This window comes from Rhamphochromis sp. 'chilingali', assembly GCF_963969265.1.
Source record: "Rhamphochromis sp. 'chilingali' genome assembly, chromosome: 16".
Taxonomy (NCBI): Eukaryota; Metazoa; Chordata; class Actinopteri; order Cichliformes; family Cichlidae; genus Rhamphochromis; species Rhamphochromis sp. 'chilingali'.
In genome coordinates this window covers 1,735,043-1,754,233 of record NC_137943.1, presented here as the reverse complement: position 1 = coordinate 1,754,233, position 19,191 = coordinate 1,735,043, and the positions used below count along the sequence as shown (strand labels likewise).

The 19,191-nt window shown below is 42.4% G+C and overlaps 2 protein-coding genes across 2 annotated transcripts in view; both read left to right on the top strand.

Moving 5' to 3' along the window:
* The window catches only part of rnf31 (ring finger protein 31), a 59,663-nt gene extending 52,120 nt beyond the window's left edge, over positions 1 to 7,543 (top strand). Inside the window, exons 22-24 of the mRNA XM_080862029.1 lie at positions 1,120 to 1,216; positions 3,443 to 3,608; positions 5,623 to 7,543. Of these exons, the coding sequence (XP_080718155.1) occupies positions 1,120 to 1,216; positions 3,443 to 3,608; positions 5,623 to 5,673 (314 nt within the window). The 3' untranslated portion in view covers positions 5,674 to 7,543. The remainder of the gene's footprint in view (positions 1 to 1,119; positions 1,217 to 3,442; positions 3,609 to 5,622) is intronic.
* A 4,385-nt stretch (positions 7,544 to 11,928) lies between these two features.
* Positions 11,929 to 19,191, top strand: part of xkr4 (XK related 4) — an 86,608-nt gene continuing 79,345 nt past the window's right edge. Inside the window, exon 1 of the mRNA XM_080862022.1 lies at positions 11,929 to 13,156. Coding sequence (XP_080718148.1) covers positions 12,462 to 13,156 — 695 coding nt within the window. The 5' untranslated portion in view covers positions 11,929 to 12,461. The remainder of the gene's footprint in view (positions 13,157 to 19,191) is intronic.

Sequence of the window (19,191 nt, the reverse complement as noted above, 5' to 3'; positions counted from 1 at the left end):
AAGAGAAATGTGGTTCATCAAATGTCTTTTTCTTCTACCAGTTTAAAAAAGTTTGCAGCTGGGACGCTTTGGCCTATAGGTGACAGCTAAGACTTTAAATTTAATGAAATCACATGATTAGTTCGTTACCAGGCCTCTGGAGAACTTCAGGACATGTTGAGGAGCTAATTTAGCCATTTGAATCAGCTGTGTTGGATCATGGACACATCTAAAACCTGCAGGGACACCGGCCCTCGTGGACTGGGATTGCCCACCCCTGTTCTAGGCGCTGGGACATGCTTTCTGTAGGGTAATCTTTTTATATTTGCGTTCTTGAAAATGTAACCTGTTTCATTATACTGCGGTTATTAGGCACCTGGAGCCCTGGGACTGTACGGGGGTGGGTGGCCCGTAGCAGGGCTGGTTGCCGGTCACTTCTGGCCCTCTGGGACTGACAGCCTTTGGGCTCTCGCTCTTTCTCTCGTTCACACTCACGAACATTTGTATTTATGCTCCATCCTTTTATCAAACCCCCCCCCCCCCTTTTTTTTCTGCCTGTCCTGCCTTAGATATCATACAGTATACCACTTATAATGTCACAACTGTAACTCTATTATGTCTTGATGAATAGAAATGAAGAAATAAACAGATAAACCCACAACAGTGCATTCAGATCAAAAAGCTGGCAGACAGGACAGGATTTAGCAAGTAAATAAATCTCTACTCTGTCCTGGCTAGCTTAGTCATTCTTTTAAAGAATGTAACACGTTGTTGTTGATTTGACACCATGACTGGCTATCTTAGGAAATGTTCATACAAATTAATACTAATACATCTGAATTCAGTTTTATTTATACAGCCCCAAATCAAATCAACGGTTGTTGTTTCAAGGCACTTTATATTGTAAGGTAAAGACCCTACAATAATACAAAGAAAACAAAACCCCAACAATCATATGATTCCAAATGAGCGAGCACTTGGTGACAGTGGGAAGGAAAAACTCCCTTTTAACAGGAAGAAACCTGGCTGAATTAATGGAGTTCTGAATATTATAATGAATTTTTCAATTAAGGAATTTTTTGTATTGATTTTCACAGATGTTTTTCTATATTTTTAAATGGGTACCTCTCTTCCTTTTAGATCTGTGTGGAGTAATAGAGCAAAAAGATGAGGGCGGGCAGCAGTCAGATGCAGCCTGTGGAGCTCAGACCCAACCTGGACATGCTGGACTCTGCGAGTATGGAGCTTTTAATGAGTAGTATTTGCTTTGCTTGTAATATGTTCCTTAGATCCCAGAGTCTCTGGCAGTCCATAAGGAGCACTTGTCTTTAATCTTGTGTGACCCTTGTTGGTTGCTTCAAATGGCTTCAAAACACTATAGTTTAAAAAAAAGTGTGCTAAAAACTTTTTGAACACAAACAGAAACAAGGGAATTGATAATTAAAGTAATTCACAGTTCTTTGTCCTCTGTCTGTGTCCCAGAATACTTGAACTGCTCTTGTTAAACCATGCATAAAAATGATTCAGTTAAGTTCCATTTTATTTTTATAGTGCTAAATCGTTTGCCTCAATGCGGTTTACATTGTAAGTTAAAGACCTTACAGTTAAAAAGAAATCCCAAAAATCACATAACCCCCAATGAGCAAGCACTTGATGACATCAAAACACCAGCTCCTGGTAGATAGAGCAGTCACCCAAGACTATAAGACTCGACTGACCAACCTCTGCACTGCCTGGAATGACCACAAGAAAGCCTGTTACTCAATGCATCACACATCGATCCTGAATCCCTGAATCAGGAATTTGTTGGGGATGTGTTAAACAACACTAGAGGCCAACTTCGAGCCGATTGCGCAGGTCACCATCAATTGTGGGATCTACCAAGGAGATGCCCTGTCCTCACTGCTATTCTGCATAGCCCTGAACCCCCTTGGTGAATTCCTCTACATAACATGCTAGGGAGACTGACTACGAAATGAGGCAATCGTCAGCAACCTCCTCTACATGGATGGCAACAAGCTGTATGCTAATAGTGAATGAAAAATAAAAAAGAATAAAAAAGAATAGATAGATGGAAGCCACTGACATCAAGACAATGATTTTACTACCAGAAGGCAACACTGCAGATACTGTGAACAGCTGCAAGTACCTAGAAATCTCACAGGCAGATTGGAACCATGAAGAGGCCACCAGGTAAGCTGCAACCACTGAATACCTGCAGAGAGTAGGGTGAGTCCTGAGGAGTCAGCGTAATGGGAAGAACAAGATCTGGGCAGTCAACACCTACGCCCTGCCTGTCATCACATACCCTGCTGGGATAATGCTGGTCAAAGGAGGAGATAGAAGCCACTGACATCAAAACAAGGAAGCCCTTATCATGCATGGAGGGTTTCACCCCAAGTCCCGCACCCTGAGACTGTATGCTAATCACAAGGAAGGAGCCCAAGGACTAGTGAGTGTCAGAATCCCTGTCCAGGATGAAACAACCAATAAGTACATCAGAGGAGCAACAAGAGTAACCATCATGGAAGTACAGGCCCTTGTATGGTATGTCCAGATAGAAGAAATGGCTGATATCCAGAAATCCTACCTGTGGCTGGACTGAAAGACAGCACAGAGGCACTAATCATGGCAGCACAAGAACAAGCTCTGAGCACAAGATCCATAGAGGCTGGGGTCTATCACACCAGGCAAGACCCCAGGTGCAGGCTGTGTAAAGATGCCCCAGAGACAATCCAGCACATAACAGCAGGGTGCAAGATGCTAGCAGGCAAGGCATACATGGAACGCCATAACCAAGTGGCCGGCATAGTGTACAGGAACATCTGTGCCGAGTATAACCTGGAAGTCCCGAGGTCAAAATGGGAGATGCCCCCAAGGGTGGTGGAGAATGACCGAGCTAAGATCCTGTGGGACTTCCAGATACAGACGGACAAAATGGTGGTGGCTAACCAACCGGACATAGTGGTGGTAGACAAACAGAAGCAGACGGCCGTAGTGATCGATGTAGCGGTTCCGAATGACAGCAATATCAGGAAGAAGGAACACAAGAAGCTGGAGAAATACCAAGGGCTCAGAGAAGAGCTCGAGAGGATGTGGAGGGTGAAGGTAACGGTGGTCCCCGTGGTAATCGGAGCACTAGGTGCGGTGACTCCCAAGCTAGGCGAGTGGCTCCAGCAGATCCCGGGAATAACATCGGAGATCTCTGTCCAGAAGAGCGCAGTCCTGGGAACAGCTAAGATACTGCGCAGGACCCTCAAGCTCCCAGGCCTCTGGTAGAGGACCCGAGCTTGAAGGATAAACTGCCCGCAGGGGCGAGAGGGGAATTTTTATATATGTATTCACACAAAATGAGCAACTCTGGTTGGCTTTGGCATATTTTTTTTAATCCCTATTTAAGACTCATTGATCATTGATATCACTTGATATATAAATAATTTTTTGGTGGTGTGCTGGTTTCTAGGAAGCATTACCGGGAGTACTTGGTGAGCCTGATCAATAGCCACTCCATTGACCCAGCACCGCTCTACAGCTCAAACGAGCTGCTGCTGGCCTGCAGGAGGTACAAGGTAGAGGACACCCACAGGGACGGGGAGGACACCTTCACCTACTACACCAGGCTTCTTGAGGTGAGGATCATTACCTATATACATTTCACTGCTGAACATAAGTTCATCATTTCATTTCATTGCTATGCTGGCCATCTTTAGTTCAGATGTGGATCGTTATTCTGCTATTGTTTAGGTCCATTGGTTTCTGGGAATGGTCACTGTAAATAACTTATCACCTTTACAATATAAAACATTTTTATCCTGACCGCAGCGGCCACGTTAACCATAAAGATGTAGAATTGGTTTCACAAAAAGCAAGTCTGCAAAGTTCATCCTAACCTAACTGAGCAACTTGGGACATGTAAGACTGCCCTGTTAGACTTCTACCACCAGCATGCAAACACCAACTGGTAGAATATTTTCATTAACCACCTCAGAGTTCAGGCAGAAATGGGGACCCTTCACAGTTAATGGTAAAATTTAATACCCAAAATTAAATGAAAAAATGAATGACATCGAGTTAATGAGGAAGTGGTTGTATAAGTAGCACAGTGAGCTTTCCCCTCTCCCTGTTCCCTGTTAACTGAGTGGTGGGTTCCAAAAGATGACACACCAGTTAGAAGTAGGCTGGGTGTTATTTGAAAGGTTTTGGTCTAAATATTCTGTTTTAGTTTTCATAAGCAGGCGTGAGCGTGGTTGGTTTTGTTGTGTTTTGTTTATATAGCCGTAACACTTGCATCCACACTCATCATATTATTGATGCTGCTGTACTTATGTCATCCGTGTGTATTGTATTGGTTTTTATACAGTATGTTTTTTTGTGTCTGGTACAGACGCTGGCCAGAGAATGAATCTTTAATTGGCTTATTGAGCTTTGTCTCACAGCAGCTGTAGCCCCAGAAATATGATTTTGTATTTTTATTACCTACATTGAATACTGGGGATGGGTATCGTTTAGGTTTTATCCGATACCGGTGCCAAACCGGCACTTTTGAAATGGTGCCGGTGCTCAAACGGTGCTCAAACCGGTGCTTAAAGAATAGAGAACACAAACTTTGTCCAAAAACCTCTCATGTTCAGCTGTTTTTTGTAAAAAGATAACAATGTTAGCCTTTTCTGCAGCTATGGGGCATATATGGTATCACTCTTGGCTGGAAGCAGTGCTTAAACAATGGAAAAAACACAAACTTTGTCCAAAAACCTCTCATGTTCAGCTGTTTTTTGTAAAAAGATAACAATGTTAGCCTTTTCTGCAGCTATGGGGCATATATGGTATCACTCTTGGCTGGAAGCAGTGCTTAAACAATGGAAAAAACACAAATTTTGTCCAAAACCTCTCATGTTTAACTGTTTTCCACTTTTTCTTTGGTCATTTTAGCCTTTTTGGCCAGGGTGAAGGGAGTATCTGCCATCAAACAAGAGGACAGCCGCATGTAGCTATGATGGTGTTTGCTAGTTCACCTTACATGCATTAATGTAATAACGTGGTTAGCCTACTCAACGTAAATTACACACGAACAACATTAAGCTACTCACGCAGAGAAGAACGGCTGCTGCTGCATCATCATCCTCATCATTCCTGCTACACTGGCAGGGCTAGGGGCCAGGACTCTATTCTTCGTGTTTTTGGGGGATGTTGCTCCGGGTCCGATAACAGGCACCACACCCGCAGTAGATGTGCTCGGTGTGAGGTCTCGCAGCAAGCTATCAAATATCAAGACCAGACTTTGACCGCTTCGCCTTGGACATTTTTAATCTGTAGCTCTGCTCTAAAAGAACGTACGTACCTGGGCCCGCCTACTATCCTCGGAAACGTAAAATGATTGGCTAGAAGTGTATCACAGCTCAGGAAAAAAAGCACCAAAAAAAAGTACCGAAATGTGCGCTGCTTTTCGGTCTGGTTACTACCGTTTATGTCAGAACCGGTGCCATCGTAGCACCGGATACCGGTACCCATCCCTACTGAATACTGACTCTAAAGACATTTTGCGTGTTTCATAGAGCATCTTTGCTTCACCAGAATGTATTTTGTGTTTTGGCCATCTGCATGACTATAAGGTATGTTAAAATCACCGTTGTGGTGTCTTTTCAGAAACTGATGGATGAAGTACCGCTCGGTGATAAGGTGCCACGAAAGAAGTAGAGGATGCTCAGTTCCTGTTTTATATCATTTGTAACTACATTAACCGTTCAACTTAAAACTCAGCAACAAGACAAGATGATCCAGAAGATCCCTGTTTTTCAGGTGGACAATGTATTAGTGTTCACTTATACCTGTGTGATAGTGTAAATAAATAGTTTGACTTTGTCAGAAAACCACATTTCAAAATCAACGTATGTGAGCTGGAACATGAGACAAGCTCTGACTAAATCATTTAAATCAGCTGAATGTTCTTTTGTGTAAAACTGTTGAGCAACAACATTTCTTTACATTTTTCTTCCGCAGAGAGACTTTCTTGAGCAATAGTTCTTCAGGTTTTCTCAAGTTTTTTCGAAGTTTGGATGTTGCCTGCTTTTCACTTACAGTTATGTAACACTGACCTATAACTCATTCAAGCATAAAAAATGCTCCTAACTCAAGAGATGAACCAGTGATGTGTCCTCACATATCAAACTACGTCACAAAGAAATCAATTTTAAATCATATTTGTAGGCACACTTGCAGCCTTCCAAAAACACAGTGTGTTTCCCCTTCTTTAGGTATGTCTGTGAAAAATGCCAAAGATATCACATTTTGACAGGCATAGAATAATATTTCTGTACCAACAAGGTGATTGCTAAAGAACAGCATCATGGCCGAGGGAATTACAAAAAACTGTCTACAGCAGATAAACAACATCTACAAATCACGTCCTAAAAAAGGAAGAAAAATCTGTCAAAGCTCCGACACAGGAACTGAGTGATTTACGTGATTTGTTTCTCTTAAGGAAGGGAAACAGAGAAAAGGCCGAACTACACAAGAACCGGACTGAAATGAGTGGCAACAGATCTTAAATCATCATCAATATGGACGAAGGATATCAGGGAGGTACAGTAGTGAATATCAACAGAGTTTAGTTCCAAAAGCCGCATTTCAGCTTTTGGACTTTAGAATTGTACAGACGTTGTTTTTGGCTTCCATGTGTGTTTCAATACGTTTCAAAAATCACTGCACTTGCTCCCATTTTCCTCGCAAAATTCAAAGAAGTGAGAGTTGCTTTGAGACGTTTACACAGTACTGTACACTGAGGCTTTGCTTCTTTTTTCCTCAAATGAACAGCCAGTATTTCGGCTGGATCTTTTTATTGTGCCAACCAAATAAAACAAAACTTTCCTCTTTTCTCAAACTCGCTGTTTCACTCCCCAGCTGTGAGACGTAGCCTTACTTATATAATACACAGATGTGAATACAAGGGCAAATACTTTTATTTTCAATTGGCTTCAGCAGCAAATGAATCACTAAGGTAGCGATATATTTTTTTTGTTTTACTACGTTACCAAAGTTTATTGAAAGATGTATTGAAATCAGCTTGACTGTAACATTGGATTTGATTGGAGCAAATTAACATCTTATTGAAATTATAAGTGCTTGCATCACTACGTAAGCTCACATAAGAGCTTACTTAGTGATTAAGTAAGTTAACCTAATTAATCTTAAGTAAGTTAAGAGCCAAGAGAATAAAAGTTGTCCACTCTGCAGGGATGAAAACAAATGAAGGATTGTAAACTCAGAATCCACAGGTGACTGCATGTTTTGCAAAGGCTGTTACTGCAGAAAGTAAACAAGTTCTATTGATACATAAAAATTCATCTTTTATTTCCTTTCTTATAAAATGCTACATTTCCACAACTTTGTTTTTACTGGCCATTTGAGAGTGGTAGGTTGCATGTAAAAATCAGAATGCTTACACTTGACAGACAGATAATGGTTTGACCAAATGAATAACATACTGAGAGTTTAAAAGCTGCCGTTTGTAATAAGCAAGAACATAAGTCCCTGTGAAAGTGTATTCTGTGTCATGTACTGTGTCTAATAAAGCATTCATAACATGACTGATACCCTTTTTATACAGTTTGGTAATGTTTATGCTGATCATCTGGTTAATCTACACACGAAGCAGATGAACCATACAACATATACAATATGATGTGGTGTGTAGCAACAGTCACAGACATGACTCTAAACAGGACATTCGAGGAACCGTATTAAATATTGCCGTGAATGGAAATAAAATTTGACAATCTGCAAATTATGCAGAGCCTGTATTTATGTGATTTTACAACAAATCCAGTTCGGAAACAGTGATCAGAAGAATCGTTATCATTTTCATTCATGCTAAAAACATGTTCTGTAACATGTGTGTGTCGTATGTCATCAATACAATCCCATACCATTGAGAATATAGGGTACGAGCTCTGTGCTAGACCCAAGATGTAGCGTCCAGGACCGTTGAGTGGTTCTTTGTCCAAAGAAGGCTCCAGCATTTCTAGGTCTTGCATATATGATGTTAGGCTGGAGTACTAGCATTTGGCAGTCGTTCACTGAAACTCTCACTATGACATAGGACGCAGGGTTAAGAAAACTTTTCACAACATTTTGATGTGGAGGAGTGGAAGCTCTACTCTGAGCCCCTCCTTTATAACCGAGTTCCTCACCCCATCATTAAGGGAGAGCCTACTACCTCACCCGTCGAAAGAAGCTCATTTGCACCTCTTGTATTTCAGTCTCATTCTTTCAGTTACTACCCAGAGCTCCTAACCAACTTCATAACAGCCACGATTATTTCAGTTATGTTCCTACTCCACAGTTGAGGGTAGGAACATAGATCAACCAGTAAATTGACAGTTTCACTTTCATGCTCACAACAGCCTAGAACAGCATCCATCTCACTCCATCTGTCAATCTCATGCTCTGCTCTCACATCCCCAAGATACTTAAACTCTTCTGTTAGGTCTATACTTGTAGACCTCGCTGACTCAGAGACTTATTCCCGTGAACAAAGCAAGACAGAGCGCGATCCATTTTAACTTGCAAGGGGAGCCGATCGGACCAGGGTCTTGGAGCTGCGAGTTCCTCACCTGATCCCAGACAACTCCAAACTCCGGCCCCCTCTCGCAGCTCTTTTATTAACTCGGTGGTCACACAATCATCTCATTAATCATGCAACAGATAAAACACTCACATGTGAACATCTGTTGTGTGTGTGTCTATGAGCATGTGATGTGATATGTGTATGTGTGTGTGTGTAGGAAACAGGTGAGCATTCATGCTAAAGACCTAATCACCTTGCACGATGACAATCATATTGATCCACAATTCTCTAACATCTTCCACTCGGGGAAACAACTCATCAACAACCTGGAATGGGCAGCTGATAACAGTGGTTGGACCTCCTGATTCCCATCCTGGGTGCTTCACACGTGCCTGCAAACCAGTCTAGTGCAAGCTGGAGGTCACTGCCTGATAAGGCCACAACCAGAACAGAAACCACATCGCTCCTGCTGAATCTGAGGTGCAACTAACAAATGGAACCCTCTGCTGCACCCTGGCATAGCCCCTCCAAGAAGGCTGAAAAGTGAGAGCCCTCGGAAATCAGAGCACATGCTCCAGTCCCCTTTCTTGAGAAGGGGTACCACCACACTTATCTGCCAGTCCGGTCACAGGCATTGTGACCAACTTCCATGTGATACTGAAGAGACATCTGGCTTCATGGACACATAGAGCTGGGTGTCACCTGCATAGCAATGAAAATGTATGCTATGCCTTTTAATGATATTGCCTAAGGGAAGCATGTATAATGTAAATAGAGCAGGAAAACAATTTCTGTGATGATAAACAATCATAAACATAGAAAACATTTAATTTAATCTTTCAAAGCAGAAAAACAAATACTGCCGTTTTTAGCTCTTTCTACACCTTAAATTTCCAATCCTGGCTTGATAAACAGTCATGATTGTTTGAATGCTTCTACTCTCATATTAGTTAACAGTAACAATGTTTCATCAAACTAAAAGGATTATCTTCAACTTTTGATTTTGAAGTTAGCTCGTGGGTAACTTCCTGAAACTTGACGAGTCACTCAGAGGACTGAAGGCGGTGCTCTCTAGCACTGACCTGGAGCCAGTGGCAGTGATATCTAGTTTTATTGTAACTGAGGAGATTGTATATGTATTTTATTGTATTGTAAGCATACAATACTTTTTAAAACTACTACTGTGAATTGCATTTCTTATGACTATCCATCCATTTTCTTTCGCTTATCCGGGGGCGATTAGAGGAACGGCAGCCTAAGCACAGAAGCCCAGACCTCATGTCTGGGGGAACATCAAGCCGTTCTCTGACCCGAGGCCTCCTCCCATTGGGAACACCTCACCAAGGGGCCATCCTTATCAGATGCCCGGACCATCTCAGCTGCCACCTTTCAATTTGGAGGAGTAGCAGCTCTACTCTGAGCCCCTTTCAGATGGTTGAACTCCTCGCCCTAAGGGAGAGGCCAGCCACCCTTTGGAGAAAGCTCATTTACGCTGTTTGTGTCTGCAATTTCGTTCTTTCGGTCACTACCATAGGTGAGGGTAGGAACATAGCTCGACTGGTAAATCAAGAGCTATGCTTGTACGTTCAGCTCCCTCTTCATTACGATGGGCTGGTACAGGGTCTGCATCACTGCAGCTAAGCACCGATAAATCTGTCGATCTCCTGCTCCCCTCTCTCCTCACTCGTGAATAAGACCTCAAGATATTTAAACTCCTCCACTTGGAGCAGCAACTCATCCTTGACCTGGTGTGAGCACTCCACTCTGGATGAGGACCGTGGCCTCAAACTTGGAGGTGCTGATTCTCATTCCTGCCACTTCACATTTAGCTGTGAACCACTCCAGTGTGAGCTGGAGGCCACCACCTAATGAAGCCAACAGAAACACACGATCTGTGAAAAGCAGAGATGAGAATCTGAGATGATCCAAGTAGAAGCCTTTTCCCACTTGGCTAAAAGTACAAATTCTGTTCTCTTCAATAAAAATGAACTGCAATAGTGACAAAGGGCAGCCCTGATGGAGCGAAACTTATTGCTGACAATGTGAACCAAGCTCTTGCAACAGTTGAATAAAAATGCAATGGCTTGTAGCAACAGGCCGAACACCCCATACTGCTGAAGTACTTCCAGTAGAATTCTCTGACATGTAGACTGGTTGGGCAAACTCCCAAATATCTTAGAGTGGATAAAGAGCTGGTCCTGTGTTTCACAACCAGGACAAATACCACATTGTTTCTCCTGAATCCTAGGTTTGACCAACAGACAGCCTCACCCTCCTGTACCCTGCTATAGACTTTCCTGGAGAGGCTGAGGAATGTGATTCCCCTATAGTTGGAGCACACCCTTCAGTCCTCCTTCTTGAAGATGAGAACCACATCCCCAGTCTGCAAATCCAGAGGTACCACCCTAGATATCCATGCTACATTGTAGAGGAATGTCAACCAGCAACAGCCTGGTTTAACTGCCTCAGTGACAACACCCCCAGTGACGAATGAGCCGCCCCCTTATCCCCTCGTCCTGCTTCAGAAGATGTGTCAGTGGGATTAAGCAGGTCCTCAAAGTATTCCTTCCACCGCCCGACAACATCCTCAGCTGAGGTCAGCAGCACTACACCTGCACTATACACAGTGTAGCTATGACTGTCTACAAGGGCTAAGTGCATACTCTGTTCAATGTAAGCATGGTTAGCTTTAAAAAAAAAGAAAGAAGAAGATTTGAGTAAGATAAACATGATGTTTGATGTTTCATTGTAAAATATCACTCAGCAGTGACTCCATGACCCACAAGCACCTCCACTCAGTGACCATGGGATATTTCTTTTTAGATTGAGCACTGACACATATTTATTGTATTTTTAATTGTGGTGTTTCATAGGAATTACCACACCAGACTTTGAATGTTGTATATGAAAATCAAGTGCCTTTTATGTGACACTGGCTCATTAGTCAAAGTGTACTTTAAGTCTTCCTTATATGCATTTTTTTTTTAGGCTACCTTTTTAACAACTGGTAAGGAGCAAGAGATTAAAAGATGAAATGTTGCCCTTACAGTGCTTTCTCCTTAGTAGGTCAGTGAGAACTCTCCATGTAAACGAAAACATTTGCTTTGCCCTGTCCATATTTCTCAGAGTAGTTAATGTCCTTGTGTTCTTCCCACTTTGTTGCCACAGTATGTGGAAGGTTTGAGTGGGAGGCAAACCTCCCGTAAGAGCATGGACCGCAACGTCCTGCAGATGCTGCTGAGTTAACAGCTGGATCTGTCCATGGTGCTGAAACCGTGTTCAGGCCTCCGGATGTTTCTATCCTGGTTCACATATCAGCTGCATGCTTTTAGTTACACTGAGAGGGACATGTTTGCTCTTCATGGCTGATTTAGGAGAGTCTTTGTATTGTAACAGCGCTCAAATGATAAGGAAACTGCCGAGAGACGGAAAACAGCAAAGAGAGGGAGAGTCGAGGGGGTTGGGGGAGATGATGTCATAGTTTTTAGTCTGTGCCAAGCAGATGGCTGCAGCCGTCCTCCTGTCGCTTAGCTCCTGCTTCCATCTCCATCCCAAACATCAGCCTCAGCTCCGGTGACTTACAAGCGCTGGAAACGGAAGCCGTTTAGAAGGACACAAAGCGGAAACGTCCTCGTGTGCGCTGTATGTGAGCGAATGATCCTCGAAGCATAGGGCCAGTCCAAATCTGATATGGACGAAAATACCGGACCAAGCACGGGGCTTCGATCGCTCTTCACTTTTGTCTTCATTCTGTATTATGACCAGACGACAGTGTGGACGAGCTAGTCCTGCCCAGAAAGGAGGAGGAGGAGTAGGAGACACACGCACAAGGGTGTCGACGGAGAGAGGCAGGAGCAGAGGAGCTAAGGCGGGGAGCAACCGGGGGAAATAGACTAGCTAATACATCAAGATACTGATAATGGCTGCTAAATCGGACGGGGTCCTGAAGATGAAGAAGAGCGACGTGGCCTTCACCCCTCTGCAAAACTCGGAGCACTCTGGCTCGGTGCAGGGACTCCACCCGGGCGGCCAGCTGGACTCTGCGGGCACCGGGGACGGGGATTTTGCCAACGGGGAGTCGCGGTGCTGCGGTGGGGGAGGCTCAAACTCGACGTGCCTTCGTCTGGGAAAAGGGCAGCAGAAATATACGGTGTGGGACTGCTTGTGGATCGTAGCCGCCGTGGCCGTTTATTTGGCCGATGTGGGCACCGACGTGTGGCTGTCGGTCGACTACTACCTCCGCCACGACTATTGGTGGTTCGGCCCGACGCTCTTTTTCGTTGTGTTGGGTTCCTTCTCGGTCCAGCTCTTTAGCTTCAGATGGTTCGTCCACGACTTCAGCACCGAGGACGGTGCCGATTCTGTCACCGATTGCTCCCTCATGGATGGGAATAAATTGCTTAGCGGCTCGGCCTCACACGGTGATGTTACTGCTCAACACCACCCGGCCACGCCGCAGAGGCAGGCGTCGACCGCCAGCAAGAACACCACCACTAACAGCACGGCGAGCACAGCGCTGGGAAACAGGAATAGGAAACGCTCGGCCTACTACTCCTTCTGTGTGTGGTTCGGCCAGTCCGTCATTCACATCATGCAGCTGGGCCAGATATGGAGGTAGGATGGAGGCCTTGGGCTGGCGTGCAAATGTATGTGTTTAAAATATTTAAATGACAGAGCAGAGGGCTGCTTTTAGGACCAGCTGCCATCTTTAGCCCCCCCCCCCCCCCACACACACACACACACACATGTTCCTGTGTTTACCTCTCCACCCTGTGTTAAAAACACGGGAAACTAGCCCAGGCCTCCCAGTCACAAAGGTAGTGGTGCCTTTGTGGTACAAATGTTGTGGCTCCTTTCTGTTGTCCTTTAAAACAAATGTAGATATATTGAGTCCAAGCTTAAGTCCTTTGCTGTGTGTCTTTCTCCCATTTCATCGTCCACTCTCCACTACTACACTATCTACTAAAGGCAAAAGGCTGAAAGAAAAGTTTCATTCATTAGTAGTAGACCATTGTAATATACGTTCACAGTTTGAACTAAACTGAATCTGTTGTACACGTTCTAAGGTTTGCACCTATAGACCTGAAGGAAGAAGGTGTTGTGGCACTTTAATCACCTCTGACAAACTTTATTTCCGTTAACATTAACATTTTTCCTCCTTTATTCCTCGAACAGCAGAGAGATTCAAACGATGCAGATTTACAAAATCTGCAACTTGTGAATTGGTTTATGCATTTTCAGCTCAGAGTGAAGTATGTGTATAAGTATATAGTTTGCAGCATAACTATGCTGCAATAGGCATAGGCTGCTGGGGGAATCCCATGATGCATTGAGTTTTTCCTTTCCAGTCACCTTTCTCACTCACTATGTGTTAACAGACCTCTCTGCATTGAATCAGTATTATTGTAGGGTCTACCTTACAATATAAAGCGCCTTGAGGCGACTGCTGTTGTGATTTGCTGCTGTATAAATAAAATTGAATTGAATATTTGTCGGTTTGTGAGGCTCTGCCTTCTTCCTGAAACCAGTCAGAGTAACACCTTAAAATCTGGACAAATCATTTGTCGAGGTTGTTTGGTGTTTGTTTATTCACAGTGGATTCTAAGTAACCTAAATAACAAATATCTCCAACGACAAAGGAAGAAAGATTTCTTTCTTTAAAATCGTGAAGTATTATACTGGCCTTGTCAGAAAAGGCCCTGTTCCATGGTGAGATTGCTTTCTCTGTGTTTGTGCAGAGCAGGGCGGAGCCCTTATTTACAGACCTTTGATGCACAGGTAGGCTAATGCATCTGTTTTGTATTGGAAAAGTAACCACAAAGGAAAGGTTGTATTTTGGACACATTTTTGGATATCAGTTCTCATTGTTTTGTTTTTTTTCCACAATGTGTTTTGCAAGCCTTTACCCAAACTTTCTGGTTAAAATGAACATAAAGTTCCTTTTGAAAATGTCTGACTCTTTTATTTGAAAAAAATCATGCAGTCCGGTTTCTTTGAAGGCGGCTGTTTCTGTGCCGGACCCATAAAGGCGATTACCATTACAACGTATAATGTGGAAGGACAGACACAGGGCTGTAAAGCCAAATCTCAGACGGGGTTTGGACTTTGTGTTGTTTGATATACAAACAGTTTGTGGGACTTTATCATTTTCAACATCTGTTGGAAAAGAACAAATTCCAAGAGAATTACTGTGACTTATATGAATCCTTATGTAGAGAGTATATTAGCCTGTCATTATAAACACAATGGTAACTTTAGATGGGAGGACCTAAGGTGTTATTCACCATCCAATAACTTTATAAATAGTGCACACTGAGGTCCTTAAGGTAAGATAGAGCCTGATTCTTCAAGACCTTTAAATGCAGAGATAATTCTGGATTTAACAGGGAGCCAATATAAGAGATATATGCTCTGTCTTTATAATCCCTGTTGGTTCTTACTGCAGCATTTTGAATCGGTCGAAGGCTTTCGGGGAGTTTTTATTTAATAATGAATTTCAATAGTCTAGCCTAGAAGTAATAAATGCGTAAATGAATTTTTCAGCTTCACTGTGAGAGGACACGTTTCTAATTTTAGTGAGCTTGAACAAATGCCAGAAAGCAGTCCTGCATATTTGTTTAACGTGTGCATTGAATGACAGAGTATCTAGTTAGACACCGAGTACAATAACCTGAGTTTTATCTGAATTTAGAAGCAGGAAATCAGAGGTCATCCAGGTCTTTATGTCTTAAGTTTAACTAATTGTGTTGTCCTGTGAAACACCCAGGACCATGACATATCTGACTTCACGGATCGATAAGATCGATATTATTTGCAAAGGAATTAAATGCTATGCTATGCCTTTTAATTAACACTGCCAAAGGGAAGCATATATATTGTAGATAAAACTGGTATTAGCATAGAACTCTGTGGAATGCCATAATAAAGCTGTATGTGTGAAGAAGACTCGCTGTTTACGTGAAAACATTTGAATGTATTATGTGGAGTTTAAAGCTCTACCACCTGAGCTACAACCAGCCGCAGCTCAGGTGGTAGAGCAGGTCACCTACTAATTGGAAGGTTGGTGATTCCCCATCTCATCCAGTCTGCATAACAAATATGCCTGAAAGAACTTACAGGGCAAAAAAACTGAAGGGCTGGTTGTGTAAAGCGCTTCGAGTGCTCAGATGAAGTAGAAGAATCAGTCCATTTAGATGAAATTCAGACCATTGCAGCACATTTAAAATCTTTGGCATGCTTTTATCTGCAGTTTTGAATGCTGCACTGAGGTCCAGCAGGACAGAGCTGAGTCTACTCGAGGAACCGTCACTAAAGCAGTTTCAATTCCACGATGAAACTTAACTGAAATTCTTTAAATAGACCATTCCTCTGCAGACGATCGGTTAAATCAGTAAAAGCTGGGTGAAGTGGTCACTTTTTAAGTAATTGTTTAATTACTGCCACCTTAAAGGCTTGTAATACGTATCCCATTCATAGAGACAGGTTCATCGTATTTAAAATTGAAGCATATGAAAAGTTACCACAATTAAAATGAAAATAAAATACCGTCTCTCACTGATCCCGTACAAACCCTCCACTGCCTGGTTTAAGTTACTAGACTCAAAGATCCGAAAATATTTATGGAAAAATAAACCATCACAAATAAGTTTGAAAAGTCTAAACACAGTGGTGGTCGAGAGCTACCAAGTTTTTATGTTTCAGAAAGATTAACTCAAGCTGCTTATACATCCCATGGCTGGGCCTAGAATAGAACAGAACAGTATCAAGCATCATAATTGATTTATGGCTTAACATAAACCCTCTGTTCTGTCTTCAGTTATCTCCTGTAAACCCATTTGGAACAATCCAAATATTTATGAGTAAAATGAATCAAAAAACATTCTGTCATGGCATCAGGAGTGGATAAAAGAAATCTAGAACATGTTATTCAACTTTATCAGGAACACATTTTAAAATATGGAATCGGCAACAACAGGTTTCTTGAATATCGACATTTTAAATCTTTTATGCAGGAAAGATTTAATCCCGATCAGCTGAACTTAGAAATATCTACAGATCAAAGCTTGTGGTCACAAATATGCTTTAATACCTTCAAAATGACTAAAAGTGTCATGGGCGTCTCACGCTGTTTCTTTTTGTTTGTTTGTTTGCTTTTTAATCCTGTCCTATATGACAGCTTTTGCAATCAGAATTATAGATCTGAATGCTTTTTATTGTCACTACACACGTACAATGAAATTCAGAGCAACTGTGGAAAAAACGGGGGTAAGGTGCACAGTTCTGTGGCACCATAAACATCTGAACAGCTTCAATATCAAATGTATACATATAAAACAATATTGTTATATATTTACAGTGTAGGTGATTGCACGTAAATTCACTCTTACAGAGTAGTGATGGTTGTTTGTGTAGTCTGTGTAGAGAGGAAGTCCTTTGATTGGGGGTGGAATGATCTGGATCCACTGTTGTGCCAAACACATTTTGTTTTGCCAAGAACAGCTCCTTAGATTCTCTACAGGCTCCTCTTGTTCAGGGCTTATCTGATTATTTTGTCATTTCTATCTGTGTTATTTCAGTCATTATACGTAGTACACAGTATGACCATGTCTAAGGCAGGACAGGCAGTAAAAGGATAGAGTAGAAGTAGAAATGCACAATGTCTCTTCAACTACGGCACCTGTAAGGAAAACAAACATGCAGCACCTGAAACACAGACATTTGAAAATGCACAGGTACATAAGTCAACAATCTTTTTGTTGTGTGTGTGTGTGTGTGTGGCTCACTAGGCCTTGGTCCCTGTGGGACACTCTTCTTGAGTGTGGGGAGGTTTCCATCTCCACTGGTTGTTGGATGTGGGTACTTGCTGGCCCTCAGGCCTGTGGTCTGAAGTGGTTTGACCTCTTTGTTGCATGCTGGGGTTCCCGCCAGGTGTCAGGCAGTTCTTGGGCACCTAGGGTCCTGTGGCCCTGTTCTCAGCTCGTGCTGGGAGGCCGACTTCGGCTGGAGTCTGCTGCCTCCTGCTCCTGGTTCTCTGGTGCTCCTGCCTTTTGGCTGTGGGCACTCCATCTGGGGCCTCCCTCTGCTCCTCTGGGGTAGATCCTCTTGGCAAAACTGTCAGACAGGTCAGGTTTCTTAAAACGGATATTGAAAGAATGAGTCTTTGACTAAAGGTAGGCCTTCTCTGACCTGCTCTAATAGACAGGAGGAAGAGATTACTGAAGTTAACCTAGAAATATCAACAGGAGAGAAAGAATATAACTCAATAACAAGAAATAATTAATAAATAATAGCGGGATGCAATGTTTCATCTGTGGGATGATTATGGATCATTTTCTCTAGTGTTTGAAATTTTACTTCTGAAGAATTTTATGAAGTCATTACTAGTTTGGGTTAAAGGGATGGTTGGCTCAACAGAGCTCTGAGTGTCAGCCTGGCTACACCCTGGGGTTGTTCTTATTGTCTTCAATCAGTGATGAATAGTAAGATGTTCTGGCTTTACAGAGGGCCTTTTTAAAATGCAACAGTTTTTCTAGGCTAAAAGATTTTCTACATTAGTGAGATGAGATGAGCCACAGTATCCAGACCTACATGCAGTGAGGATCTAAGACTATTAACAAGATAATCATCCTCAGTGGGAGGAGCGTTTAGGTAGCTGCTCTGCACTGTGCTGGCACATGGCATCAAGATAACAGTGGAGGAATTGACTTTTAGAAAGACACCAGCCACAGTGATGTGTTCCCCACTGCTGTGTAATCTGCTATTGTAAATTTAAATACGCAGCAGTGAACACAATTTCTTTGTTTAATTCAAGAGCACTTTGAAAAACAAACTGACCTGATACCAGCGTATCTAAATTAAGGCAGCATGTACAAACAATGAAAGATACAAACTAAATTCTAAACTCTAAACATCCCAAAGACGCCTTCCTGCATAAACCGTTTCAATGACGGACGCTTCATATTTGCTTTACCATTGTTTGACTTCTTGGCTAATCTTAATGATGTTATTTTTGTTAAAATACTGTATCGATGTTTTCAACCTACAAAACTGTCCACGGTTCATCATACCATGAACCGTCATTGACTTGGCTTAAAGCTTAATCAGGTTCAGTTTAGGTTAGCTTCTGTGAAACCGTGTGTCTGTTGTGGGTTTCACATTCAAAGGCTTATTTATCGACTGCTTACATTATTCATGCTCCTCCTCCTGCAGGAGGGGGACTGCTCGTGTGGTTACAGAGTCGACTGTTTGTAACAGCAAAGCTACAGTCTGCACATGGACAGTGAGCCAGGCTGTAAAATAAACTGCTGGCCCCAGTTCTATGCTTTCATGAAAATAAGATCGCAGTTATATGAAATCTTTGACAGCAGTTTATCCATAAACTACCTAAAGTACATAACACCAGATATATATATATATTTGTTATACTGCAGGATGACACTTCTCTATTACAACTATATGACTCCAGGGGTTGAAATAGCTGTTAGGGTTATTCTTGTGTTATTTGCTGATTTGTTTACTTTCTGAGGGCATAAATAAATAGATGTTTATTCATGCAGTCATTGCCGACACTGGATATAGCAACCTTTTAAAAATCATTTGAAACTGTAAAGCTTTGCACATTGACATACATTTTCAAATGGATACTATTG